The sequence below is a fragment of the Gadus macrocephalus genome, chromosome 22, assembly GCF_031168955.1.
Source record: "Gadus macrocephalus chromosome 22, ASM3116895v1".
NCBI classification, from domain to species: Eukaryota; Metazoa; Chordata; class Actinopteri; order Gadiformes; family Gadidae; genus Gadus; species Gadus macrocephalus.
In genome coordinates this window covers 663,083-690,387 of record NC_082403.1, presented here as the reverse complement: position 1 = coordinate 690,387, position 27,305 = coordinate 663,083, and the positions used below count along the sequence as shown (strand labels likewise).

Genomic DNA, 27,305 nt, shown 5'->3' with positions numbered 1-27,305 from the left:
GATACGGTGCACAGAGCCTGACAGAACAATCTGACGGAGGCCAGCTTACGGTGTCTACACCTGAGACCTGAAACAAATCCTCTTTCACAGATTCCCCACCAACCAAAGATCCCCTTGGAAAGGGTTCGAGACACACACACAAAGGGCCAAGCCTTAGAACGTAGGGTTAGGGTCAGAGACACACACACAAAGGGCCGAGCCTTAGAACGTAGGCGGCGGGCGGTGCCAACATCCCAGGTTAGTGTTAAGAGATGCTCAGAGGAGACACGACTCCGCTCTCAAACCTCTCATTACTCCATCGACCTGCTCCATCTCGCATCCAGCCCATCGACAACAGAGGGAATCAACAGTCAAGCTGAACCGCTGATGAAACATCTGAGCCCTGGATGTCAGCAGCAGACCTCCACCGTCTGGGACTTCTGGGAGACCAAGGTCCACATGAGGAGTGCTCCATCGATCCCCCTGGGAGCAGGACCTCTGGTCACCGGCCCCTGGACATACATTCCTCTCTGTACTTTTGCTCCACCAAGCTTGTTTCCACAGACCAGACCCGTTCAGACCACCAGAGTCTAGACCCCCCTAGTCCAGACCCCCCACAGTCCAGCCCCCGACAGGGCGGCCCCTCACGGTCCAGACCCCCATAGTGCAGACCACCAGAGTTGCACCCAGGGGTGGGCCACCCCTGGGATGTGAACAGAAGCTCCACCAGAAGGTCTGGTATCTGCAGGAGGAAGCATACTCACATGCAGGCGGTACCCTGTAGTCTCCTCTTCCTTCTGCTCCTCTCTCTTCTCTCTGGGACCCTGTGGGCTCTGGTACCGCCCCTGTCAGGAAAGGTAGTTTAGATTCCAGTAGCGCTGGGTGTAATGTCTCTCTCTCTCTCTCTCTCTCTCTCTCTCTCTCTGCCACCACCCCTGAGCTCCAGCAGACTGCGAGAAGATTACTGGTGAAAAACTCTCTCTTTCTCCCTCTCTCTTGCCCTTCCTCCACGCAGAGAGCAGGGCAGGATTGGAGGGGATGAAGGAGATAAGGGATGAAGAGATAAAGCTCAAAGATGGAAATAGAGGGAGAGGAAGGGAGAGAGCGGGTGGAGAGAGAGAGAGAGCATAGTAAGAGAAGGTAAACCGATTGGAGTGAGAAAATCAGGTCAGGGGGTCAAAGAGGAGCAGGTGAAGGAAGGACCGAGGAGACAGGAAGAGAAGGATGGAATGAAAAGAAAGAGAGCTTGAAATGTGAGAAGATGAGAGACGCCACAAACATGTCATCTGTTGGCAGCTAGCATAGCAACGCGTTCCACTGGCACTGGGAACCCTCGGGCTTCGCTCAGGATGGCCAGCCATACAAGGCAGGAAGAGCAGGGCCATGGGCCATTATTATTATCATCACATTAGTATAACTCATCCCCACCATCCTGCACCAGCAGACCTGCGTCTACGAGGTCGGTGGTGGCCCCCCCCCGGTGTGTTGAACCCCCTCTGGGCGGGTCCCGGGGTCGGATGGGCTCCCAGTGTGGGCCCGGGGCGTCAGGGGGGCTCTGTGGTCCGGTGGGGCTGCAGGGGGAGAGGAGTTTGGGTTTCCACAGCTAATGGTTTGATCCAGCCTAATCAGCCGGCTAATGGGATATCCGGGGGACTCTGGGATCTCGTTAGGGGCTTAGTGCAGGTCAGGCCGTGCGTCACCGCTCAGACCCGGGGGGGAGGTGGGTCACACTCAGCTCGCTGCTCATTGGCCGAGGAACCTGCAGAGCCGTTGGTCCTCTGCCTCACGGAGGGCGGTCCCAGGAGCTGGATTACCTGCTGGCCAATGGGAAGGCCCCTTGGTCCGGGGCCAGAGAGTCCTCAGCACCCCCCCCCCCCCCCCCCCCCGCGCACTGCAGCCACACCCGGGTCTGGATCATGGTCCTATGGGTACCGGGTCTGGGGTCCTATGAGTACCGGGTCTGGGGTCCTATGGGTACCGGGTCTGGGGTCCTATGGGTACCGGGTCTGGGGTGCTATGGGTACCAGGTCTGGGGTCCTATGGGTACCAGGTCTGGGGTCCTGTGGGTACCAGGTCTGGGGTACTATGGGTACCAGGTCTGGGGTGCTATGGGTACCAGGTCTGGGGTCCTGTGGGTACCAGGTCTGGGGTACTATGGGTACCAGGTCTGGGGTGCTATGGGTACCAGGTCTGGGGTGCTATGGGTACCAGGTCTGGGGTGCTATGGGTACCAGGTCTGGGGTCCTATGGGTACCAGGTCTGGGGTGCTATGGGTACCAGGTCTGGGGTCCTATGGGTACCAGGTCTGGGGTCCTGTGGGTACCGGGTCTGGGGTGCTATGGGTACCAGGTCTGGGGTGCTATGGGTACCAGGTCTGGGGTGCTATGGGTACCAGGTCTGGGGTGCTGTGGGTACCAGGTCTGGGGTGCTATGGGTACCAGGTCTGGGGTGCTATGGGTACCAGGTCTGGGGTCCTGTGGGTACCGGGTCTGGGGTCCTATGGGTACCAGGTCTGGGGTCCTATGGGTACCAGGTCTGGGGTCCTATGGGTACCTACCAGGTCTGGGGTCCTATGGGTACCAGGTCTGGGGTCCTATGGGTACCAGGTCTGGGTAATGGTGCTATGGGTACCAGGTCTGGGTAATGGTGCTATGGGTACCAGGTCTGGGGTGCTATGGGTACCAGGTCTGGGGTGCTATGGGTACCAGGTCTGGGGTCCTATGGGTACCAGGTCTGGGGTGCTATGGGTACCAGGTCTGGGGTCCTATGGGTACCAGGTCTGGGGTGCTATGGGTACCAGGTCTGGGGTCCTGTGGGTACCGGGTCTGGGGTGCTATGGGTACCAGGTCTGGGGTGCTATGGGTACCAGGTCTGGGGTGCTATGGGTACCGGGTCTGGGGTGCTATGGGTACCAGGTCTGGGGTGCTATGGGTACCAGGTCTGGGGTGCTATGGGTACCGGGTCTGGGGTCCTATGGGTACCAGATCTGGGGTGCTATGGGTACCAGGTCTGGGGTGCTATGGGTACCAGGTCTGGGGTGCTATGGGTACCAGGTCTGGGGTCCTATGGGTACCAGGTCTGGGGTGCTGTGGGTACCAGATCTGGGGTGCTGTGGGTACCAGGTCTGGGGTGCTATGGGTACCAGGTCTGGGGTCCTATGGGTACCAGGTCTGGCGTCCTATGGGTACCAGGTCTGGCGTCCTATGGGTACCAGGTCTGGGGTCCTATGGGTACCAGGTCTGGGGTGCTATGGGTACCAGGTCTGGGGTCCTATGGGTACCAGGTCTGGGGTGCTATGGGTACCAGGTCTGGGGTGCTATGGGTACCAGGTCTGGGGTGCTATGGGTACCAGGTCTGGGGTCCTATGGGTACCAGGTCTGGGGTGCTGTGGGTACCAGATCTGGGGTGCTGTGGGTACCAGGTCTGGGGTGCTATGGGTACCAGGTCTGGGGTCCTATGGGTACCAGGTCTGGCGTCCTATGGGTACCAGGTCTGGCGTCCTATGGGTACCAGGTCTGGGGTCCTATGGGTACCAGGTCTGGGGTGCTATGGGTACCAGGTCTGGGGTCCTATGGGTACCAGGTCTGGGGTGCTATGGGTACCAGGTCTGGGGTCCTATGGGTACCAGGTCTGGGGTGCTATGGGTACCAGGTCTGGGTAATGGTGCTATGGGTACCAGGTCTGGGGTGCTGTGGGTACCAGGTCTGGGGTCCTATGGGTACCAGGTCTGGGGTCCTATGGGTACCAGGTCTGGGGTGCTATGGGTACCAGGTCTGGGGTGCTATGGGTACCAGGTCTGGGGTGCTGTGGGTACCAGGTCTGGGGTCCTATGGGTACCAGGTCTGGGGTCCTATGGGTACCAGGTCTGGTGTGCTATGGGTACCAGGTCTGGGGTCCTATGGGTACCAGGTCTGGGGTGCTATGGGGGCTATGGGTACCAGGTCTGGGGTGCTGTGGGTACCAGGTCTGGGGTGCTGTGGGTACCAGGTCTGGGGTGCTATGGGTACCAGGTCTGGGGTCCTATGGGTACCAGGGGTCGGGAGGTGCTGATCCAAGAGAAAACCCCTGAGTTTGTTCCAGCACCACCGTCCCCCACAAGGCCCTGAGTCAGCTGACCCAGAGCACCAATGGGGATCGTGGACCTCCCCGCCCTGAGGAATGGACCTGGGCCCAGGTCACATCCTGCCTAAGGGCACGGAGGCAGGCAGGCTAGAGGAGCTCCGGCGGGTTCAGCAGCAGCGCCCCCTGCTGGCTCCGGTCTCACCAGGGATCACATCCTGTCGGCTCCGTTCACCTCAGATTGATCTCTTACCGTCCATGTCAAACATGGACAGCTCACACCAGTCAAACATTTATTCTTTCCACCTTCTTGATGGCCTTTTTTGTCATCAACTGGTGTTTGCCCTTTATGTCTCGTCTGACTCCAGTCCTTGCCGGTCTCGGAGGATCGAGGACTTGCACTCGGTTGAGATCATGGCCCGGCGGGCAGAGCTCCAACCGCCTTCCCCAGGCTTAGCCACAGCAGGGGGAGAGACGGCTAATAGGCTGAGCTCCTGAATTAAAGCAGAAGGTTTAACTGCCTCCCTCGCAGCGTGCTGAAGGCCGTTCTGAATGGCCGGGCACCTAGACAACCAATCAGATGCCTGCATCATGGGCCCGTTGTGAGGTCATGGGCGCGGGGCTTGTGTTTTATTGGATGAGGGTCGGCGAGGTCAGCTGGTCGGTACACGTCTGTCCCGTAAGCTCAAGGGTTCAGGCATCAGCTGCCGCGGGTCTGATTCCAGGGTTTAACCGCAGCACAGAGCGAGGAGGGCGAGAGGAACCTCGGTGTGGAGCCGGGGTTCAGGTCCGGGTTACTTTATTAGCGCCCGTAGGTAAACTTGTTTCGCAGTTTAAAAGTGAGCTTCCGTTGCACAGCTGAAGACATCACACACACACAAACACAAGTGGGACAGTTGCATAAAACAATTAAAGAGCTCCAGTGCTAACCCAGATTTGGCCACTTAAAACTGACCAACAAGATTCAGGTACGGTAAAAACCCGATAAAATGATCTAAAAATCAACAAATGCATAAATAATCATACGAATGAAATGTTGTGCAAATGTAGCAGTTTCTACAGCTTGCTCATCAGTGTGATTGCAGGTGGAAGGAAACGCGTGGTTTTAGAGCTTGGAACTGAAAACCTTGTTCCAGAAGGGAGAAGCTGAAACGAGTTATGCAAAGGATGCAAAGGGTCATTTAAAATGGAGTCGGTTATCCGCTGTACCCGTCTGGTGTTCAGGGAGGACGGGTTCAGCTGAGAACCTCCTATTAGCTTACTGGACCACTTCACCACCTGATTGAGTGAGCTCCTGTTCTTGACAGAAAGACTTCCCAACCATGAAACCAAAGAAAAGGATGCAATAGATTAGATAAAACAAGGTCATTATGGTTTCATCCACATGGGAGGAGAACACTTTCCTCAGACAGTGAAGATGCTGGTGTCCCTTTTTACACACAGCAATACAATTTTCTTAAAAATTCAGTTTAAAATCAATTAGGTATTTATATATTAGGTATTTATACTAATCCACATATTGCACTGGTTGTGTTTTTATTGTTGTGACATCGGCAGGAGACGCATGTTTTCTAAAATCAATGATCATATCTTCTGATTTTGATATGTTTAATTGAAGATGTGTCATCTGCATACTTAATTATGGTCCTGTTTTCATATTAACTTTGACACATGTTGGTGTACAGGATGAAAAGTAAGGTGACAGCACACATCCCCGTGGTGAACCAGTGGCGGAGCAGAGAGATCTGAACATACATATACTTAGAAATGTCCTTCATTTTGGAAAGAAAAGCACTGTTTTTTTTTAATGAAAATAACATTAAATTAATCATATTAACATTAGATTAATATGTCAAATGACTATTCTAGCTGGAAACGGCTGATCTTTAAAGGAATATCTACATGGGTGCACGGAGGCTCATCGACGGGCTCCTTCAGCGCTGTGCTGTAAAGCTGCGTGGTATAGCTCATCCTGTTAAAGGCTGATTGATGATTAGGAAACCCTCGTGCATAATGTCAGCACAGCGGGAAACTGTCAAGTGAAAGGGTGAGTAGTCATAGAAAACATGAACTTGTCTGGGAGACCCCAAACTTCTGTAGGGTAGTGTATGTATATGTATATATTTAGCATGTACTATATCCAGAATATAATGTGTATATGTATTATGGATAAATCTTCTCCAGGGGTGAACTGAACTCTCTGGAAGGGGTTCAGGGTTAGGGTGGGTTGACGGTGGACGATGAGAGCAGGGAGGTTGGACCCCCCCCTCCCCCCCACCCCCCGAGGGCTGATCTGCAGGGAGGCCATGGGGGAGGGGGGGAGGGAGGGAGGGAGGGAGGAGGGGGAGGCTGTAAGTCCCTTAAGATGTCCTGCACACCAACTCCCAGGATCAGGGCTGCTGACACACACTGAGGGCGGCCATACCTCCTCACCTTCATCACTCCACACCTCCTTCACCTTCATCACTCCACACCTCCTCACCTTCATCACTCCACACCTCCTCACCTTCATCACTGCAAACCTCCTCACCTTCATCACTCCACACCTCCTCACCTTCATCACTCCAAACCTCCTCACCTTCATCACTCCACACCTCCTTCACCTTCATCACTGCAAACCTCCTCACCTTCATCACTCCACACCTCCTTCACCTTCATCACTCCACACCTCCTCACCTTCATCACTCCACACCTCCTCACCTTCATCACTCCACACCTCCTCACCTTCATCACTCCACACCTCCTTCACCTTCATCACTCCACACCTCCTTCACCTTCATCACTCCACACCTCCTCACCTTCATCACTGCAAACCTCCTCACCTTCATCACTGCAAACCTCCTCACCTTCATCACTCCACACCCCCTCACCTTCATCACTCCACACCTCCTCACCTTCATCACTCCACACCTCCTCACCTTCATCACTCCACACCTCCTTCACCTTCATCACTCCACACCTCCTCACCTTCATCACTGCAAACCTCCTCACCTTCATCACTGCAAACCTCCTCACCTTCATCACTCCACACCTCCTCACCTTCATCACTCCACACCTCCTCACCTTCATCACTGCAAACCTCCTCACCTTCATCACTCCACACCTCCTCACCTTCATCACTCCACACCTCCTCACCTTCATCACTCCACACCTCCTCACCTTCATCACTCCACACCTCCTCACCTTCATCACTCCACACCTCCTTCACCTTCATCACTGCAAACCTCCTCACCTTCATCACTGCAAACCTCCTCACCTTCATCACTCCACACCTCCTCACCTTCATCACTCCACACCTCCTCACCTTCATCACTCCACACCTCCTCACCTTCATCACTCCATACCTCCTCACCTTCATCACTCCACACCTCCTTCACCTTCATCACTCCACACCTCACAAACCTTCCTCAACAGCCTTCATCATCATCACTTCTCACCTAACAAAGTTCTTCATCATCATCACTCCAGACCTAACTCACCTTCATCACTCCAGACCTAACTCACCTTCATCACTCCAGACCTCTTCATGCCTCCTCCTCCTCCTCTCCTGCTCCCGTTCCCTTCACAGCTCCAGGGGTCAGAGGTCAGGGGTCAGGGTTAGAGGTCATACGTCAGAGGTCAGGGTCAGAGGAGGTCTTCTTCAGCTCCCTGTAGGAAGGTGGATCGAGGAAACAGGGTGCTAGGGTCCTAGGAGACACCTCTAGGGAACAGGGTGCTAGGAGACTCCTCTAGGGAACAGGGTGCTAGGAGACTCCTCTAGGGAACAGGGTGCTGGGTGCTAGGATACTCCTCTAGGGAACAGGGTGCTAGGAGAATCCTCTAGGGAACAGGGTGCTAGGAGACTCCTCTAGGGAACAGGGTGCTGTGTGCTAGGAGACTCCTCTAGGGAACAGGGTGCTAGGAGACTCCTCTAGGGAACAGGGTGCTGGGTGCTAGGAGACTCCTCTAGGGAACAGGGTGCTGGGTGCTAGGAGACTCCTCTAGGGAACAGGGTGCTGTGTGCTAGGAGACTCCTCTAGGGAACAGGGTGCTGTGTGCTAGGAGACTCCTCTAGGGAACAGGGTGCTGTGTGCTAGGAGACTCCTCTAGGGAACAGGGTGCTGGGTGCTAGGAGACTCCTCTAGGGAACAGGGTGCTGGGTGCTAGGAGACTCCTCTAGGGAACAGGGTGCTGTGTGCTAGGAGACTCCTCTAGGGAACAGGGTGCTGGGTGCTAGGAGACTCCTCTAGGGAACAGGGTGCTGGGTGCTAGGAGACTCCTCTAGGGAACAGGGTGCTGTGTGCTAGGAGACTCCTCTAGGGAACAGGGTGCTGTGTGCTAGGAGACTCCTCTAGGGAACAGGGTGCTGTGTGCTAGGAGACTCCTCTAGGGAACAGGGTGCTGGGTGCTAGGAGACTCCTCTAGGGAACAGGGTGCTGGGTGCTAGGAGACTCCTCTAGGGAACAGGGTGCTGTGTGCTAGGAGACTCCTCTAGGGAACAGGGTGCTGGGTGCTAGGAGACTCCTCTAGGGAACAGGGTGCTGGGTGCTAGGAGACTCCTCTAGGGAACAGGGTGCTGGGTGCTAGGAGACTCCTCTAGGGAACAGGGTGCTGGGTGCTAGGAGACTCCTCTAGGGAACAGGGTGCTGGGTGCTAGGAGACTCCTCTAGGGAACAGGGTGCTGGGTGCTAGGAGACTCCTCTAGGGAACAGGGTGCTGGGTGCTAGGAGACTCCTCTAGGGAACAGGGTGCTGGGTGCTAGTGTAGCGGGGTTGGTGCTTCCCATTTGCCATTGCCAGCGAGATCCTTGCGCTGGCTGTGGTGGTGGGAGTGCTAGAGCTCCCTCTAGCGGAATGTGGGGGTAGTATTTTGCATTGCTGCCTCCTCTCCTCAGTCAACGTGCACCCCGGCTGGGAGAGGCTGCTATTTTAAGGATTCTCACCCATGATTTTCCCCTGTTGAAAATGTAACCAGAATAAACGGCTGGCTGCCAATGGTTCCATCGTGGTCTCAATCACACAACGCAACGAGAGAGTACGCAACCGCTACAAATGGTGCCGTGACCCGTTCTTCTCTGCCTGTCTGCTGCGTCATTGAGGATCGCCATTCAACACGTGGCACGTGAGCACCGTCGACGTGGCCGTGCAGTGAGTCGCCCGTGCTGCTTCTAGTAGACAGGTTCAGTAGTAAAAACAAAGAGGAATAGTTCGAACCAAGGGATATGGTTGCAGCCGACAATCTTGTAAAGATATATGTGTTTTATTTTTTTTGTGTTTTATTTCATTTTTCTTTCTCCTTCTCGTGCACATAATGCAAATAGTTTTTTTTTGCTTTTGAGTTGAACGTGACATTTGAACAGTGACGTGTAATTAGTTAGTTTTTATTTCTTTACTATTGTCACTGCATAACCGTACATTTTTGGGTTTTGGGAAATTGTGACTCATTGGAGATGGATGAGCTGAACTTATCTGCTTTGGGCAGGGGTCAGACATTTATGTTTAGCCCATCACTCCAGAAAGGAGGTTTTCGGGGGAGGCCCCTGACATCCACTCCTCAACAGGCCAAAGTGAATGGTGCTGAGGGTGGTGACGTTTCTTCTAGTGCTGATCAGTTAGCTGGTCCATCTGCATTTTCTGGGGGTAGGGATGTGGACCATGTCCCTGTGCATGTATTAACTGACTTAGTTAGGCAGATAGGGACTAGTATTGGGGAGAACATTGCCTCTTGTCTTAGGTCCGCCCCAACTGGTGATGTTACTTTGGCCCCTTCGACCATTGCTGATCTCTCTAAGATGAGCCTGACTGTTAGCCAGCATAGTGGTGAACCGCATCCCTTCAGGGGGGACAAGACTGACAAACTTTCGGTTTCTGAGTGGGAAGACTGTGTTAAAGTGTATCTGACTAAGAGGGATGTTCAGTTATGTGATCAGGCGGAAGAAGTAATGGGCAGGCTACAGGGTAGAGCACGTGATGTTGTGAGAGTGGGGGTGCGTAGCAAGCCTAGTTTGGTCTTACGGTTAGGTCCTCAGCCCATTTTCGACATACTCAAGCAACACTTTAGTGAGTCTGTGACTTCTTTCATGCCTCTTGCTGACTTCTATGACACAAAGCCCTTAGAGAATGAAAGTGCTGTTGACTATTGGATCCGGCTTAACAAGGCACTCGACACAGCTACGGATGGGCTGAAAAGGCAAGGCAAAACTATTGATGACTCCTCTAGGGAAGTGACTGTCATGTTCATCACTCACTGTCCCGATCGAGAACTGTCTCTGGTCTTCAGCTGTAGGCCACTGGAGGAGTGGACTGCCATGGATGTGCAGGTACGGCTTGATGAGCACCATCACAAAAAACGTCTTCAGCAGCGCCATTCAGCTGCACGTCCAACAGACCACCTGCAATATTCTCAGGCTGTTGATGCTGTGCATAGTCACGTGCAGACTGCAGTGACTCCTGCTGCCCAACCTGCCATGACCGGCGGGCCGGCGTCAGGTGAGAGTCACGTTCTTGGGCATATTGTCACTCTGCTGGAGCGTTTGTTACAACGGGAGTCTCCTCAGCGTTACGGGCAGCCTAGACAGAGACCTGTCGGTCGCACCCGGGCTCGGGGGCCATGCGCTATTTGTGGCTGCGACGACCATGACACTGCTTCCCACTGTCGGAACGAACGTCTATGCTTCCGCTGCCATGCTGCTGGGCATCAAGCTGCCACTTGCTCAGCCCCACCTGCTCCTGGTTCACCCACGCAGCAGGGAAACTAGCTGACCCGCACGAGGAGGGGTCTAGTGAAGGGTCAGCTGGCGCATCCCCATATGACGATGATATTCAGTCCGTTTTTTCACATGCTTGTGCAACGACGGACAGTGATTCAACTTTAATTTTTCAGAACACGCAGCGACTGACTGCGAAAGACGATCTTTTCTACACTAGTGTGATGATTCATGATGCTGTGGAGGTGCGTGCCATGTTGGACAGTGGTTCAATGGCCTGTTCTATGAGCTCACGCTTACTTCCAAAGCTGCAGGACGCAGGTGTTATTTCCCCTCACTCTGTTGCCCCGACATCAGTTGTGCTGAATGGCTGTGGAGGGTTGAGGACATGTCCTGTAGGTGTTTGCGAGCTGCAGATGAAAGTCCATGACTGCCAGATCTCCGTGCCCACACTCGTTGTGGATGGTCAGAGTGATGACCTGATTCTGGGCAGCAACGTTATAAAACACCTCATTCGAATGGCTAAACACCCTGGGAGTTTCGGGGAGACAGCATCTCTTTCACCTCAGGCGTCTGGTAAGGAGGACGGTCTTCTGCAGCTGTTTGCCACTGTGGAGAAATGGAGAGGCAGTGAAATCCCAGAAAAAGTGGGCACAGTCAAGCTGAAGCATGCCGTGACTTTAGAGCCTATGCGAGAACACTTAGTGTGGGGGCGCTTGCCTGGTCATGTGTGCCTCTCTGCTGGAAGCACACTGGTAGTGGAACCAAGTCAGTCACGAACAGTGCCACGGACCGTCATGGTAGGGCGACTGGTGACGCCACTATGGGGCGATGGTTGGGTCCCAGTGAGAATTATCAACCCCTCCAATAAACCTGTGACTCTAAGACGGAACTGCAAGATTGCTGACGCGTCCCCCTGTGTGGCACTTGAGGACTTTGACAATGACTATTTGTACAGGACTGACGAGACTGACAGTGTTGAATGTAATGTAGCCAAGACTACTGACCTGACTGACACGGGTAGCGAGAAGAGCTTGACAGTTGACTCTGAGCGCTCTATGCCCAGGCCTTGTAGGTCAGCCCTTAACGACTTGGGTCTGCAGGACATTGACATTGACTCAGCTGATTTGTCTCCATTCTGGAAAGCAAAGCTGGTTGATCTGCTGACAAAGTATGAGTCCATCTTCTCTCGCCACAGCATGGACTGCGGTACAGCCAAAGGGTTTGTCCACCGCATCCGCCTGAGTGACAGCAAACCCTTCAGGCTGCCGTATCGTCGGCTGGCTCCATCTCACTATGACAAGTTCCGAACGGCTTTGAATGAGATGGAGGAGCGAGAGGAAAGGAAATAAGGAAAGGAAATCTGCGAGTGAGTATGCATCGCCGCTTGCCCTAGTTTGGAAAAAGAATGGAGACTTGCGTCTCTGCACGGATTTTCGCTGGCTGAATGCGCGTACCGTAAAGGATGCCCATCCTCTGCCTCACCAGGCCGACGCTTTGGCAGCTCTGGGGGGGGAATACATTTTTCTCGACCATGGACTTGACCTCGGGATACTACAATGTGGAAGTACACGAGGAGGATAAGAAGTTTACTGCGTTCACCTCCCCATTTGGGCTTTATGAGTACAACAGACTCCCGCAGGGTCTGTGTAACAGCCCGGCAACATTCATGAGGATGATGATGGCTATCTTTGGTGACCAAAACTTCTTAAGCCTCCTCTGCTATTTGGATGACATTTTGGTTTTTGCTCCTAACGAACAGCTAGCTTTGCAAAGACTAGAAATGGTTTTTGAGAGATTGAAGGTGCACAATCTAAAGTTAGCCCCCAAAAAGTGCCACCTCCTGCGGCCATCTGTGAGGTTTTTGGGGCACATCATTGACAAACATGGCATTGCCACAGACCCTGAGAAGGTCAAGGCCATTGTAAATCTCAGCGAGAAAGACTTGATGGATGAGTCCGGCATTGTCCCATCTCCCACCAAGATAAGATCATTCCTTGGTATGGTTGGGTTCTACCAGCAATTCTTTGAGGGCTACTCGAAGATCAGCAAGCCCCTCTTTGCACTTACCTCTGGAGTCAAGAGGCCACGTTATAGTAAGGGGAAAAGGAAGACGCCTGTAACAAGGAAACTTACCTCTACTGACTGGACAGTGGAATGCGGAGAGGCTTTCAAGAAGCTAAAACTAGCGTTGCTAGATAATGCTGCTCTGGCTCACCCAGACTTCAGCAAGCCCTTTTTGCTCTCAGTGGACGCCTCCTCCAATGGTCTGGGTGCGGTGTTATCTCAACTGACTGAGGGGGATAATGTAGCACGTCCGATTGCATTCGCCAGCAAATCTCTCAACTATGCCCAGTCTCGCTACCCAGCACATAGGTTGGAGTTTCTGGCGCTCAAATGGGCTGTCTGTGACAAATTCAGCCACTGGCTGAGAGGCCACAAGTTTACGGCATGGACGGACAATAATCCGTTGACCTACATTCTGAGTAAGTCCAGACTCGATGCTTGTGAACAGAGATGGGTGGCTAAGCTCGCCCCGTTCGACTTTGAAATAAGATACATCCCCGGTCCTAAGAATGTTGTGGCGGACGCCCTCAGCCGGGAGCCTTTTGTGCAGCCCAGTATGCTTCATCGTCTCACCAGGGTCCCGTATGATGCGCTCATGGAGGAGGCGAACGCCTTGAACCTTGACAGTGTGCAGGATGCGTTCCGTCAATCCTGCAATCCGTGAGTCATGCCATCTCTCAGCAGTGCTGTGGCAGTGTCCTTGGGCCCTTCCGTTTCCAATCAGGCCGTCTCTGCTGTCTTGGAGCGGTCATTGGGCCAGGAGCATGTGCCTCCCCAAGCCTTTCTCCTTCCTCAGCTTGTGCAATCCATCCAACCACGTGAGCATTCCGACATCCGTCCCTTGCCTAAAGAGACGTTGATGGCTTCACAACGTGCAGACCCTTGCTTGAGTCGGGTGCTTCACTTTGTGGAGAGGCAGAGACGTCCGTCAAGGCGTGAGCGTGGGCATGAGCCAGCTGACACTTTGAGGCTCCTCAGGCATTGGGAGAAACTTTCCATCAAACAAGGCGTCCTCTATCGTGTTTCGAAGGAGGTTGTCACACAGCGGAAGACGTACCAGTATGTTGTGCCCTTGGTACTGAGGGAGGAGGTCCTCAGAGGTGTGCATGATGAAGCTGGTCATCAAGGCCAAAGACGGACGCTCTACCTCTCTAGACAGAGATTCTACTGGCAAGGCATGGAGAGAGACGTGAAGGAATACGTGCGGTGTTGTCGCCGCTGTGTATTTAGCAAGTCTCCAGAGCCGGAGGGCAGGGCGCCACTCCAGAGCATAGTGACATCTAGGCCTCTCGAGTTGGTTTGTATTGACTTTTGGTCGGCTGAAGATTCTTCTAACAAGTCACTTGATGTGCTTGTGGTTACCGACCATTTTACCAAACTGGCTCAGGCATACCTCTGTCCAAACCAGTCAGCAAAAGCTGTTGCAAATCAACTTTGGAACAACTTCTTCTGTGTATACGGCTTTCCTGAGCGCATACATTCGGACCAGGGGGCCAACTTCGAAAGCAGTCTAATAGCCGAGATGCTCATTGCTGCTGGTGTCCAGAAATCGGGCACCACCCTGTACCACCCCATGGGCAATGGAGCTGTTGAGAGATTCAATCGCACCCTTGGTGGAATGATAAGAGCCTTGCCGCCCAAGGCCAAGCACAGGTGGCCGCAGCATCTGAAATCTCTCACCTTCGCCTATAATGCTACAGTGCACGAGACCACAGGGTTTGCTCCATTTCAGCTGATGTTTGGGCGGACGCCCAGGCTGCCAGTCGACCTGTTGTTTGGGTCTGTCCTTCAGGATGATCAGCTGGTGGATTATGACGCCTATGTGCAGGGTCTCAGGCATGATCTGGCAGAGGCCATAAAAATCACTCAGACCTCCTCTACTAAACAGCAGCAGAGACAAGCTGCCTTATACAACAGGAAGTTCAGGGGCGCGGCTGTGGAAGTTGGGGACAGGGTTCTTTTAGCCAACAAAGGAGAGCGTGGGAAGAGAAAGTTGGCTGATCGCTGGGACAGTCACCTGCACACTGTTGTGGAGAAACACGAAAACACACACACCTTCAGGATCAAGAACTGTACAACGGATCGAGAGAAGGTGGTCCATAGAAATTTGATAATGCCTGTCAATTTCTTGCCTGTCCCACCTGGGTCCGAAAATGACGGTTCCTGTGTGAGTGACTTTGCTACAGATGATTCCTTTCCGGATGGTGGTGAGGGTTCTGCCGTCCTGCCTGATTGTGATTCAGAGGACAGGACTGTTTCTTGGATCTCACGACTCCCAGACTCTAATGGAGATCCGCTGGATGCCTTGTTGGCTGACAGACCTGTTCGGACTGTCTCTTGTGACGCACCTCTTGACCTGGAGGAGAATGTTGACCCTCCGGCCCAGACTACCTCCTGTGACTTACCTGGGGATGCAGACGATTGGACAGTTCCACCTGACTTGACGGCTGACGTTGACTGTCCCTCGGACCAGACTGACTTGCGACTTGACCCTGTGTCAGCACCTGTTTTGCGGTCTTCTGTTGAAGGTTCACTGACTGTAGATAGGGTACAGCATCCTCAGACCGATACTGCTGGCAGTGATATAATGCTAGGTGTGAGATCTAGATGTGGGAGGATTATTAGACCTGTGGTCAGGCTCATCCAAAATATGCACCAGAGAGTTTTGGCTGGGTTCTAAGGTTTATGGATTTAGATTTTTCTGATTTTATTTATTTTATTTTATTTGTTTATTTGTGTATATTAAAGTGCCGTTTTTTATTTATTTTTTCTATTTTTTTGTTTTTGGTTGTTTTTCCTTTCTTCCTCAGAAGGGGTAAAGCTCTGAATGGTGCAGGGACCTGTGTGACATAGAATGTTGTGGGTTCAGGTGGTCGTCGACTGTACTGTGTAAATTATGTGGTATCAGGTAGCCTAACATGTAAACGGGCATGTTTTCCTATGGGTGTTGGGAGGCTTTGCAGCCTTCCTCATTCTAATTCTTCAGGGATGGTCACTGACTGGAATGCTTGATACCTGTAGTATGAACAGTACTGAATTTTTGTTTTGTTATTCACTGTGTATTTGTATGTTGTTTACTGTGCCTGATTTGGTTTGTTTCAGGGGTTCTCACAGCACTTGTATGGTTGTTCTTTGGATGGGCAAGTGGAAATCAGTAGAGGGGAATGTAGCGGGGTTGGTGCTTCCCATTTGCCATTGCCAGCGAGATCCTTGCGCTGGCTGTGGTGGTGGGAGTGCTAGAGCTCCCTCTAGCGGAATGTGGGGGTAGTATTTTGCATTGCTGCCTCCTCTCCTCAGTCAACGTGCACCCCGGCTGGGAGAGGCTGCTATTTTAAGGATTCTCACCCATGATTTTCCCCTGTTGAAAATGTAACCAGAATAAACGGCTGGCTGCCAATGGTTCCATCGTGGTCTCAATCACACAACGCAACGAGAGAGTATGCAACCGCTACACTAGGAGACTCCTCTAGGGAACAGGGTAAACTTTGAGACAAACTGTGAAGCTGTGTACAAAAAGGGGAATCAGCGTTTATATTGTCTGAGGAAACTCATCGTTTCACATTGACAGTAAAATGCTAACCATGTTCTACCGCTGCTTCATTGAATCTGTCATATCCTTTAGCCTGGTGTCTTGGTTTAGTAACCTATCCCTAAAAAATAAGAATTCCCTGAACCAAATCGTGAGGTGGGCTAGTAGGCTGATTGGAGAGCCACAGCTGAACCCAGAATCCCTGCATACAAGGCAGCTACAGAGACTAGCTGGGTCTATCTTAGAAGATGGATCCCACCCACTATATGGTGAATTTCAACTTCTCCCATCAGGCCGTAGGAACAAAATGCCTGCCTGCAAAACAAAGAGATACAGAGGGAGTTTTGTTCCCTCAGCTGTCAAAACGTTAAATTGTAAGTAAGTAATTAAGCTACACACTAACTAACCTGGCGAGGTTAGTTAGTGGCGACTATCGATGGCGAGCGCCTGGTGGCCGGGTTTGCCACGGAGCCCGGTCGGGCACAGCCCGAACAAACTACGTGGCACCCCCCCTCTCTTCATCCCATGGGCCCACCACCTGTGGGAAGACCCGTTGGGGTCGGGTGCGCAGCCACATGGGTGGCAGCGAAGGTCAGGGGTCTCGACGGACCAGACCCGGGCGGCAGAAGCTGGCTCTGGGGACGTGGAACGTCACCTCGCTGTGGGGAAAGGAACCGGAGCTTGTGAGGGAGGTGGAGCGCTATCAGTTAGGTCTGGTGGGGCTTACCTCCACGCACAGTCTCAGCTCTGGTACCGTACTCCTGGATAAGGGTTGGACTCTATTCTTCTCCGGAGTTGCCAAGGGCGTGAGGCGCCGGGCGGGTGTGGGGATACTCATAAATCCCCGGCTGAGCGCCGCGGTGTTGGAGTTTACCCCGGTAGACGAGAGGGTCGCCTCCCTGCGCCTAAGGGTTGTAGGGGGGAAAACTCTGACTGTTGTTTGTGCGTATGCACCAAACAGCAGCTCAGAGTACTCAGCCTTCTTGGAGACCCTGAATGGAGTCCTGTATGGGGCTCCAGTAGGGGACTTCAACGCCCACGTGGGCAACGATGGAGACACCTGGAGAGGCGTGGTGGGGAGGAACGGCCTCCCTGATCTAAACCCGAGCGGTCGTTTGTTATTGGACTTCTGTGCTAGTCATGGATTATCCATAACAAACACCATGTTCAAACATAAGGGTGCTCATAAGTGTACCTGGTACCAGAGTACCCTAGGCCGAAGATCGATGATCGATTTCGTGATCGTGGCATCTGATCTGAGGCCGCATGTTTTGGACACTCGGGTAAAGAGAGGGGCGGAACTGTCAACCGACCACCATCTGGTTGTGAGTTGGATCAGGGAATGGGGGAAATTTCCGGATAGACCTGGTAAGCCCAAACGAGTAGTGCGGGTGAACTGGGAACGTCTGGAGGAGGCCCCCGTCCTAGGTATCTTCAACTCACACCTCCGGCGGAGCTTTTCTGGCATTCCTGTGGAGGTTGGGGGCATTGAGCCGGAGTGGGCGGTGTTCAAAGCCTCCATTGCTGAAGCTGCGGTGGCTAGCTGTGGCCTCAGGGTCTTAGGCTCCTCAAGGGGCGGTAACCCTCGGACACCGTGGTGGACTACGGTGGTCAGGGAAGCCGTCCGACTGAAGAAGGAGGCCTTCCGGGATATGATATCCTGGAGGACTCCTGACTCGGTTGCAGGGTACCGACAGGCTCGAAGGGCTGCAGCGGCTGCCGTGTCGGAGGCTAAGCAGCGGGTGTGGGAGAAGTTCGGAGAGGTCATGGAGAAGGACTTTCGGTCGGCACCAAAGTGTTTCTGGAAGACTATCCGGCACCTCAGGAGGGGGAAACGGGGAACCATCCAAGCTGTGTACAGTAAGGATGGGACTCTGTTGACCTCAACTGAGGAGGTCGTCGGACGTTGGAAGGAACACTTTGAGGAACTCCTGAATCCGAATAACACACCCTCTATGTTGGAGGCAGAGCTCGAGGTTGATGGTGTTTCGTCGTCAATTTCCCTGGTGGAGGTCACTGAGGTAGTCAAACATCTCCGCAGTGGCAAAGCCCCAGGGATTGATGAGATCCAGCCAGAAATGCTAAAGGCTCTGGGTGTTGAGGGGCTGTCATGGTTGACACGCCTATTCAACATCGCGTGGGAGTCGGGTACAGTGCCAAAGGAGTGGCAAACCGGGGTGGTGGTTCACCTGTTCAAAAAGGGGGACCAGAGAGTGTGTGCCAATTACCGGGGTATCACACTTCTCAGCCTCCCTGGTAAAGTCTACTCCAAGGTGCTGGAAAGGAGGGTTCGGCCGATCGTCGAACCTCAGATTGAAGAGGAACAATGCGGTTTTCGCCCCGGACGTGGAACTACGGACCAGCTCTTCACTCTCGCAAGGATCCTGGAGGGGGCCTGGGAGTATGCCCATCCGGTCTACATGTGTTTTGTGGATCTGGAGAAGGCGTATGACCGGGTCCCCCGGGAGAAACTGTGGGAGGTGCTGCGGGAGTATGGGGTAAGGGGGTCTATCCTCAGGGCCATCCAATCTTTGTACTCCCAAAGCGAGAGCTGTGTTCGTGTTCTCGGCAGCCAGTCAGTTTCGTTCTCAGTGGGTGCTGGTCTCCGCCAGGGCTGCGCCTTGTCACCAATCCTGTTTGTGATATACATGGACAGGATATCGAGGCGTAGTCGTGGTGGGGAGGGGTTGCAGTTCGGTGGTCTGAGGATCTCGTCACTGCTTTTTGCAGATGATGTGGTCCTCATTGGATCATCGGCCTGTGACCTTCAGCACTCACTGGATCGGCTGGCGGCCGAGTGTGAATCGGCTGGGATGAGGATCAGCACCGCTAAATCTGAGGCCATGACTCTTAGCAGGAAACCGGTGGATTGCTTACTCCGGGTAGGAAATGAGTCCTTAGCCCAAGTGAAGGAGTTCAAGTACCTCGGGGTCTTGTTCGCGAGTGAGGGTACTATGGAGCGTGAGATTGGCCGGAGAATCGGAGCAGCGGGGGCGGTATTGCGTTCGCTTTACCGCACCGTTGTAACGAAAAGAGAGCTGAGCCGCAAGGCAAAGCTCTCGATCTATCGGTCGATCTTCGTTCCTATCCTCACCTATGGTCATGAGGGCTGGGTGATGACCGAAAGGACGAGATCGCGGGTACAAGCGGCCGAGATGAGTTTTCTCAGAAGGGTGGCTGGCGTCTCCCTTAGGGATAGGGTGAGAAGCTCAGCCATCCGTGAGGAACTCGGATTAGAGCCGCTGCTCCTTTACTTAGAAAGGAGTCAGCTGAGGTGGTTCGGGCATCTGGTAAGGATGCCCACTGGGCGCCTTCCTTGGGAGGTGTTTCAGGCACGTCCAGTGGGGAGGAGACCTCGGGGAAGACCCAGGACTAGGTGGAGAGATTATATCTCAACACTGGCCTGGGAACGCCTCGGGATCCCCCCGTCAGAGCTGGTCAATGTGGCCCGGGAAAGGGAAGTCTGGGGCCCCCTGCTTGAGCTGCTCCCCCCGCGACCCGACCCCGGATAAGCGGTCGAAAATGAGATGAGATGAGACTAACTAACCTATGGATTGTATGGCCTTCTTCATCTTTTTATTTATTTATTTATTCTGACCTTGTTTTTTGTATCTGCCATGATGGCTTGCATTTAGTATTTATTTATCTTTTGATAGTAATACCCTTTTGTATGCTTTTTATCCATGTTCCTATGTCTGGAGCACTGTTGTCACTTTTATGTCTCTGTCTGTCGATGATGTTAATGTTGTCTGCGTGTGTGTGTGAGCAGCCAATTCTTTCTTTCTACCTGCAACCAAATCTACCCTCGGGTACAAATAAAGTTACCTTACCTTACACCACCGAGATGCTGAGGGTGGTGGGATGAGGCCCTGGGTGGTTATGCTTTCTGAGCGTAAAGTACTCCATTGGAGAACTTCACTCAGACCGAAGACCCCATGGTTTGGATCTAGTAGAAGTCGGTTCCCCTGTGAACGCCAGGTGGTTCTGAGGTGGTTCTTCTTACCCTTCAACAATGTGTGGCCGACCTGGAAACGGACTCATGTGTTCACCCTAACAAACTTCCCAATTTAGTCGAGATGAAGAAAGGAGAAAAAACGCCCTCTGGTGGTCGTACATGGTTATAGCAGAACCATTTTACGTTTTATTTGAGAAGATTCACATCTTATACAAAAGTTATTAGAGAAGATATAATTAGTTTATGCACATGTTAGGTTGAAGAGTCAAGGCCTCAACACATGTGGTACACCATCTATCCTGACCCATGACCCTGTTTGTTTCCAAGGCCCAGGAAATCATTCACATCAACACCATATAGTGACAGAGATTGAGTTTGTACAGAAATAATCACAAGCGTCTGATACACAAACACGACAGAAACGACCATGTTACCGATAACAATATGACTACAAATGTGATCATTAAAATAGATATATTTATAAATGTAGAGGGATATAAATCTATGGAATAACCGGTTATGAATACAACTGATTTCAAAACGACCTTGATTAAAACTAATATTACCTACTTAATTTCCCCCGTGTGTGTGTGTGTGTGTGTGTGTGTGTGTGTGTGTGTGTGTGTGTGTGTGTGTGTGAAAGTGTGTGGATTAGTGTCTGTGTGTTTGTGTTAATGTCTATATGTCTGTGTTAATGTCTGTGTACGTGTTTGCTTGTGTGTTTGTACATTTACATTTACATTTAGGGCATTTAGCAGACGCTTTTATCCAAAGCGACTTACAATAAGTACATTTGTCATAAGAAGTGCATCAATATATCGCTGTCGGTACAGAAGAATGTTCATAGAACCAAGTGCAAGTACAACAATCGCTAGGCTAACCAATTCCCCGTGTTACAGCCAGCAGCTACTGCAGTTGCTACACAGTTAAGACAAGTACTATGATACAATACAATACAACACAACACAATACAGTGTACAATGGTGGCCAGAAGCGGGAGGGTGGCTATGCAGAGTCGAGGTGGACTCTGAACAGGTGAGTCTTGAGTCTTTTTCGGAAGATAGTGAGCGACTCTGCGGTCCTGAGAGCGGCAGGGAGCTCGTTCCACCACTGAGGTCCCAAAACCGAGAAAAGTTGTGACTTTGCTGAACGGCTTTTGGTAGCTCTTAGCGATGGAGGTTCCAGACGTCCAGCTGAGGTAGTTGAGCGGAGGGATCGAGCTGGGGTGTGTGGCTTTAGCAATGCTTGGAGGTAGGCAGGGGCAGTTCCATCGACTGCCTTGAATGCCAGTACCATCGTCTTAAATTTGATGCGAGCTACTAAAGGGAGCCAGTGGAGGTCCCGGAAGAGGGGGGTCACATGGGAGAACTTTGGTAGGTTGAACACGAGGCGCGCTGCCGCATTCTGGATGCGCTGCAAAGGTTTAATCGCAGAGGCAGGAAGTCCAGCCAGGAGTGAGTTGCAGTAGTCGAGGCGGGAGATGACCAGTGATTGGATGTGTGTATGTGTGTGTATGTATGTGTGTGTGTGCGTGTGTTAATGTCTGTGTTTGTGTGTGTGTGTGTGCGTGTGTTAATGTCTGTGTTTGTGTGTGTGTGTGTATGTGTTGGGGTGTCCTGACCTTGAAGACCACCCCAGCGATGGTGGTTCCCGTCTTTCTTGCGGTCGGAGGCCTGAAGCCACGCGGGGACAGACTAGCCTCCAGATCTACGTTCCCACACACACACACACACACACACACACACACACACACACACACACACACACACACACACACACACACACACACACACACACACACACACACACACACACACACACACACACAAATGAGATTTTTGCAGGAAAGTCAGCACAAAAGCATCAAACCACCTCTCAACTCAGCGACGTGTGTCAGGTCCCAGTGACCGTCCTTAGCGTCCTAACCCCAACCCTAACCCTAACCCTGACCCTAACCCTGACCTGCGAGTGTTCACCGCCGCGCTGCTCAGCATCGTGTCAGGCTCCGACGGATGACCTCACCCGGGACCAGGAGCGGAGCGGGTCTGAGCGAGGACCAGGAGCGGAGCGGGTCTGAGCGGGTTCACTGCGTCACTCGGTTACTCTCTCTGTGAGTTGTTCCGGTTCATTCAACGGCTCCCAGAACAGTCGGCTCTCACCGTGTTGATATCGCCCCCGCCCCGCAGCGCTACGGACACACCCACACCCCGAGCACGGGGAGATACTCAGTTCTATTTCATTACTTTGGTAACGATAATTGACTTGTGTTTTTTGTTGCTCATAACTTTTTAATTCTTTATAAAGCCATAAAAGGACATTTACTTGTGAGGGCGTTGTTGTTTTCCTACTATCACATTCACAATTCCCCCAAAGGCGGCTGCGGTCAGTGACCCGCGGTTCACCGGGCGGCCACACGGGGGCACTGCGGTCCTGCTGATCTCCTCAGCACCACGACGCTGTCACAACAGTAGTCCAGAACACATGGAGTCAACCTATAAGTCCACCGACATACTCTCTATTTACATTTATATAAAGGCCTACTATGTATATACATCATATTTTTATTTTGTGTGTGTGTGTGTGTGTGTGTGTGTGTGTGTGTGTGTGTGTGTGTGTGTGCGTGTCTGTGTTTAATCTGTTGAACACCGAGGTCCACCAAGCCTCTCTGGTGCTCTTCCGGTTGCTTCACTTATTTCAACTTCAACTGTTGTGGTCCACCTGGTAACTAATGACGCGACCGCCTTTCTGAATTCCCATTGGTCGAGCGGGTCCGCCTCCTCCCTCCCCTCGAGTACCGCCGGTTCAGACCTTCAGGAGACCAGAGACCATCCTCCACACTCAGCATGGGGGGGGGGACTGCTGCTGCTGCTGGGGCTCCTCTCCGGGGGGTCTGCAGGTAGGACCCTTCAGAGCGTCTCGGTCCCAACTATATATAGAACCGGAACTAGAACTATGGTGGTCCCGCAGCAGTGCTTGGGTTCACTGTGTTTGCTTTTGATGTGAAACTGCGTTTGTGTACAATCTCAAACTCTAACAATTAATCCACAGGATGATTAATCATTCACTTATTTAATATATATTATGTATAGATACGATATTTAAACCGATTTAAACTCCCTCTCTCTCTCTCTCTCTCTCTCTCTCTCTCTCTGTACTTAAAAGCTGTTGCTGTAGTTATTTCATGATTTTGTTTATATGTAGTTAAAGGATTCATTAAGTACAGAGAGAGAGAGAGTGAGAGAAAAAGAGAGAGAGAGAGAGAGAGAGAGAGAGAGAGAGAAAGAGAAAGAGAGAGGGAGAGGGAGAGAGAGAGAGAGAGAGAGAGAGAGAGAGAGACATTGAGAACAGACCCACTCAGCGTCGTGAGCCACTACTCACCACAGCCCTACCAGAGGGCCGATGGCAGCGCGTTGCAGCAGACCTCTGAACACTAGAAAAGCAGAATTACCTCGTGGTGACGGACTATTACTCAAGGGACCTCGAAATAGCTCACCTCTCTTCAACGTCCAGCATACAAGTCATCAACAGGCTCAAAGCAGGCTCAATGTTCCTGAGATGGGGGATACCACTCCAACCGGTGAGTGACAACATTCACATCCGGTGAGGTCAAAGACTTTAGTGAGAAGTCTGGTTCTGCCCCTACTACAACTAGCCCTCACCGCCCCCAGGCGACCGGCGCAGCAGAACGGGCTGTTCAGACGGCCAAGCACATCCTGAAGCAGCCCGGTCCACATCTGGCTCTGTTGTGTCCCAGAGCTACCCCTAGGGCAGCAGCCGGTGGGAGCCCAGCTCAGCTCATGACCGGGAGACGCATCAGAACTACACTTCCTGTGTTGGAAGAGAAGCCACAGCCTGCACCTGTTGACAGACGACGGGTTCAGGAAAGAGACGCACAGACAAAGTCGTCCCGCCGGATCTACCAGGGCCGCCGCCACTCTGCATGTCCGCTTCCACCCCTTCATCAGGGCCAGGACGTCAGGGTCCAGACTGGTGAGAGAAGGGCTGGAGAACCCCGGGTACAGAGGTCGTACCCGGTGGCGACGGACAGCGGCGCAGTGCCGCGGCCACACCGGAGACACCCGCAGCCCTTACCTCAGTCTGCACATCGGTCTGACCGACAGGAGCCGCGGCCTGAGAGACCTACACTCCCACCAAGTGGGCCTTCTCCCGCGGCCAGTCCTGCCCCTCAGCGACCGGCCACCAGGCCAGAGGGCCCCCGGCCGAGCCGTGGGGCCCGCACCCCCGCATACACCGCCGCACGGCGGGGCACCGGGGACCTCCAGGGGCCCTGAGGTCAGACGTCCTTCCAGGTGTGGGGACACTTAGTTCTTAGGCCGGCTTTAATACACAAAGAAAGAGGAAGGTGGGAAGTGAAGACATGGATGGTGTAGGTTATATGTTATCAGGTTGACAGTATGGACATTGTTATTGTTGAGATTCGGACTGTTTTCATACGGACATACAGCGGTTATAAGTACTGCACTTATTATGATGTGGGGAGATGGGAGTGGACTGTCCTGGTCCTGGTCCTGGTCCTGGTCCTGGTCCTGGTCCACCGGGTCCTGGTCTTGGTCCTGGTCGAACGGGTCCTGGTCCACCGGGTCCTGGTCCTGGTCCACCTGGTCCTGGTCCTGGTCCTGGTCCTGGTCCTGGTCCACCGCGTCCTGGTCCTGGTCCACCGCGTCCTGGTCCTGGTCTAGCGGGTCCTGTTCCTGGTCCTGGTCCACCGGGTCCTGGTCCTGGTCCTGGTCCACCGGGTCCTGGTCCACCGGGTCCTGGTCCTGGTCCTTGTCCACTGGGTCTTGGTCCTGGTCCACCGGGTCCTGGTGCTGGTCCACCTGGTCCTGGTCCTGGACCTGGTCTATGTATGTGTATCTGTGGTGTGTGCCTGCATATGGTGTGAATCTATATGGTGTATTGGTGTTTGTTTGTATGGTGTGTGTGTGTGTGTGTGTCTGTGTGTGTTAACGTGTGTGGTGGTGGGCGATGACTCCAGCTAACCAGTGAATGAGTCCCTCTGGTCTCTTTGATGAAAGCTTCCTTCTCACTCCTCAAAGGGCCGTTCAGGATACTGTCAAGTTATGGTTGCTATGGAGACGGTATCTCGCAGAGCGCACAGAGAGCAGACGTTCTCGTGTGGAAACATCGCCCTCTGCTGTCCAAATCCACTCACTACACAGACATGGACGCAAGATCACACGTGACTTGCTTTTCACCAACTTGACATCAAACAGTAGTAACACACACACACACACACACACACACACACACACACACACACACACACACAGACGCACGCACGCACGCACACACGCACGCACACACACACACACACACACACACACACACAGTAAGGTGAATTGAATGAAGACATTCTTCGTTTTGAAGTATGAATCTATATCTGTCAAATCAGACTCATCATTTTAATCAAAATGAGGGAGGTCATTTAAGATCAAACACAGAGCTTAAACAGACTTTCACTATTACCAAGGCGACCAGAGGAGGTCGAACCTGGGTTGAGTTTTACTATTTAGCTCACCTGCGCAGCTCGCACGCCATGTGGTTTTCTTAATTGGTTCATTGGTTGCATCAGGTGCATTTCACATAAGAGGGAAACGGACAATACATTTGTGTCCTCCACTGTTTGGCAGTTTATCGTCTCCCAAACACGGTATGTTGTTGTGTTCTCAGAAACTAGAACGTGTGTGTAATGTTCTGTTGAGCTCTGTTGTGACTTATTTGTCTTCTCTTCCTGTTTCACAGGTTAAAGACTTTTTGAAGTAAAGAGGAGCATTTCATCTGGACCTGATGTGAGTAGAAATGTGTCGCAAAGCACAACTGCATTGACTTGGATGTTGAATATAAATCACTGATAATGTGTGAAGGAAATCAGGGATTGTGGTGTTTTAACTCTCATTTGAAATTAAATAATGATTTTACCTGAAAGTAACATTTTAGAGACTATACATTCAAACTTCTCAAAGTAAGAAGTAGTCACTCTTGAATAATGACAGTCAAATAATTAGTATAACTTATTTATCTTAAACATTATTTAAAAGTTGGATGATCCCAAAAGCCCTGAATTTGTATTGGCATTCATTTATCTGATTTAATGGCTATGGTAGAAGTTGAACCTTGGGACAGTGCCCAAGTTTGGGGACAATAATAAGTAAACTGTTTGTTCCTTCAAAGGTCTATCATGGATATCTAACTGCAGTACTGTGAGTATCCCAACTTTAACATGAAGATGAACTGCGAACTGTAAGTCATTAGTTTCTCATTACTCTTGGGCACATTGATGTATGTTGGCTTCCTGGTGAGTTAACCCGTTAGCTGAAGGTTGATCTGATTAGTAAGGATCTTTTATTGGTTCATGGGTTACTTAGGCGTTTGGTTTATGTTGGTTTTAATGGTTTGTTAAAATGGTTACAGGCTCCAAGTTATTGTTGTAAGCTGGAGTAATGGGTTGGGTTCTGATGTCTTCAGTCTTCTTTCCAGCTACTCTCCTGAGCTCTGCATCTTCATTACATGAGTGTTGCTTTACTGAGGAGGGTGTGGTCTGAGTGAGCAGAGGTGCATACTGGGCTACAGAGCTGTCTGAAGTCTACAGGTCTGTAGACACGCCCCCTCAGGGGAAACCGAGTGTTTGAGAAACCGTCGTGACGTCAGTTACATGGACCGGAATGTTTTTTAAGATGGAGACAGGGTTGCAGAAGGAGAAACACCAGGGGGAGATGAGGGGGCTCCTCATCTCAACGACTTCAGTCTGACACAGAGAACCATGGAACACTTTCAACAGTCCCCTCCAGGCATCGTGACTCCTCAGGAACAGTTTCTTTCCAGAGAAGGTCTCATTTGGGGCCATTCCAAGATGGATCCTGCTCCTCAAGAGCCACCCCCCTCCACTGGGTGGTCTTCTGAACAGATGATCTCCTTCCTGTCCTCAGGCTGACTAAAGCTGCACCGTTTGCATCTGTGACGGCCCCTCAATCACTAAACCACTGGACTACAAACACAAGACTTCAGAGATG

At 52.2% G+C, this 27,305-nt stretch overlaps 2 protein-coding genes and 1 long non-coding RNA gene across 7 annotated transcripts in view; 2 read left to right on the top strand and 1 right to left on the bottom strand.

Annotated features, from left to right (window-relative positions):
• LOC132451622 (guanine nucleotide-binding protein G(I)/G(S)/G(T) subunit beta-3-like) overlaps positions 1 to 1,021 on the bottom strand; it is a 7,850-nt gene extending 6,829 nt beyond the window's left edge. Inside the window, 1 exon segment of the mRNA XM_060044215.1 lies at positions 744 to 1,021. The gene's annotated coding sequence lies outside the window, so the exon portion shown is untranslated.
• Positions 1,022 to 23,522: 22,501 nt separating this feature from the next.
• LOC132451613 (NACHT, LRR and PYD domains-containing protein 12-like) overlaps positions 23,523 to 27,305 on the top strand; it is a 62,041-nt gene continuing 58,258 nt past the window's right edge. For 4 of the 5 annotated variants that reach the window (XM_060044200.1, XM_060044196.1, XM_060044195.1 and 1 more), the window contains exon 1: positions 23,523 to 23,851. Coding sequence is in view for 4 of the 5 variants with exons in the window: in XM_060044196.1 (XP_059900179.1) it covers positions 23,674 to 23,851 (178 nt within the window). In the remaining variant the exon portion in view is untranslated. The remainder of the gene's footprint in view (positions 23,852 to 27,305) is intronic. The other variant, XM_060044207.1, reaches the window with a different exon arrangement.
• Positions 24,986 to 27,034, top strand: LOC132451631 (uncharacterized). The gene is made up of 2 exons (XR_009524153.1): positions 24,986 to 26,084; positions 26,467 to 27,034. It is a non-coding gene; the product is annotated as an uncharacterized LOC132451631 (long non-coding RNA).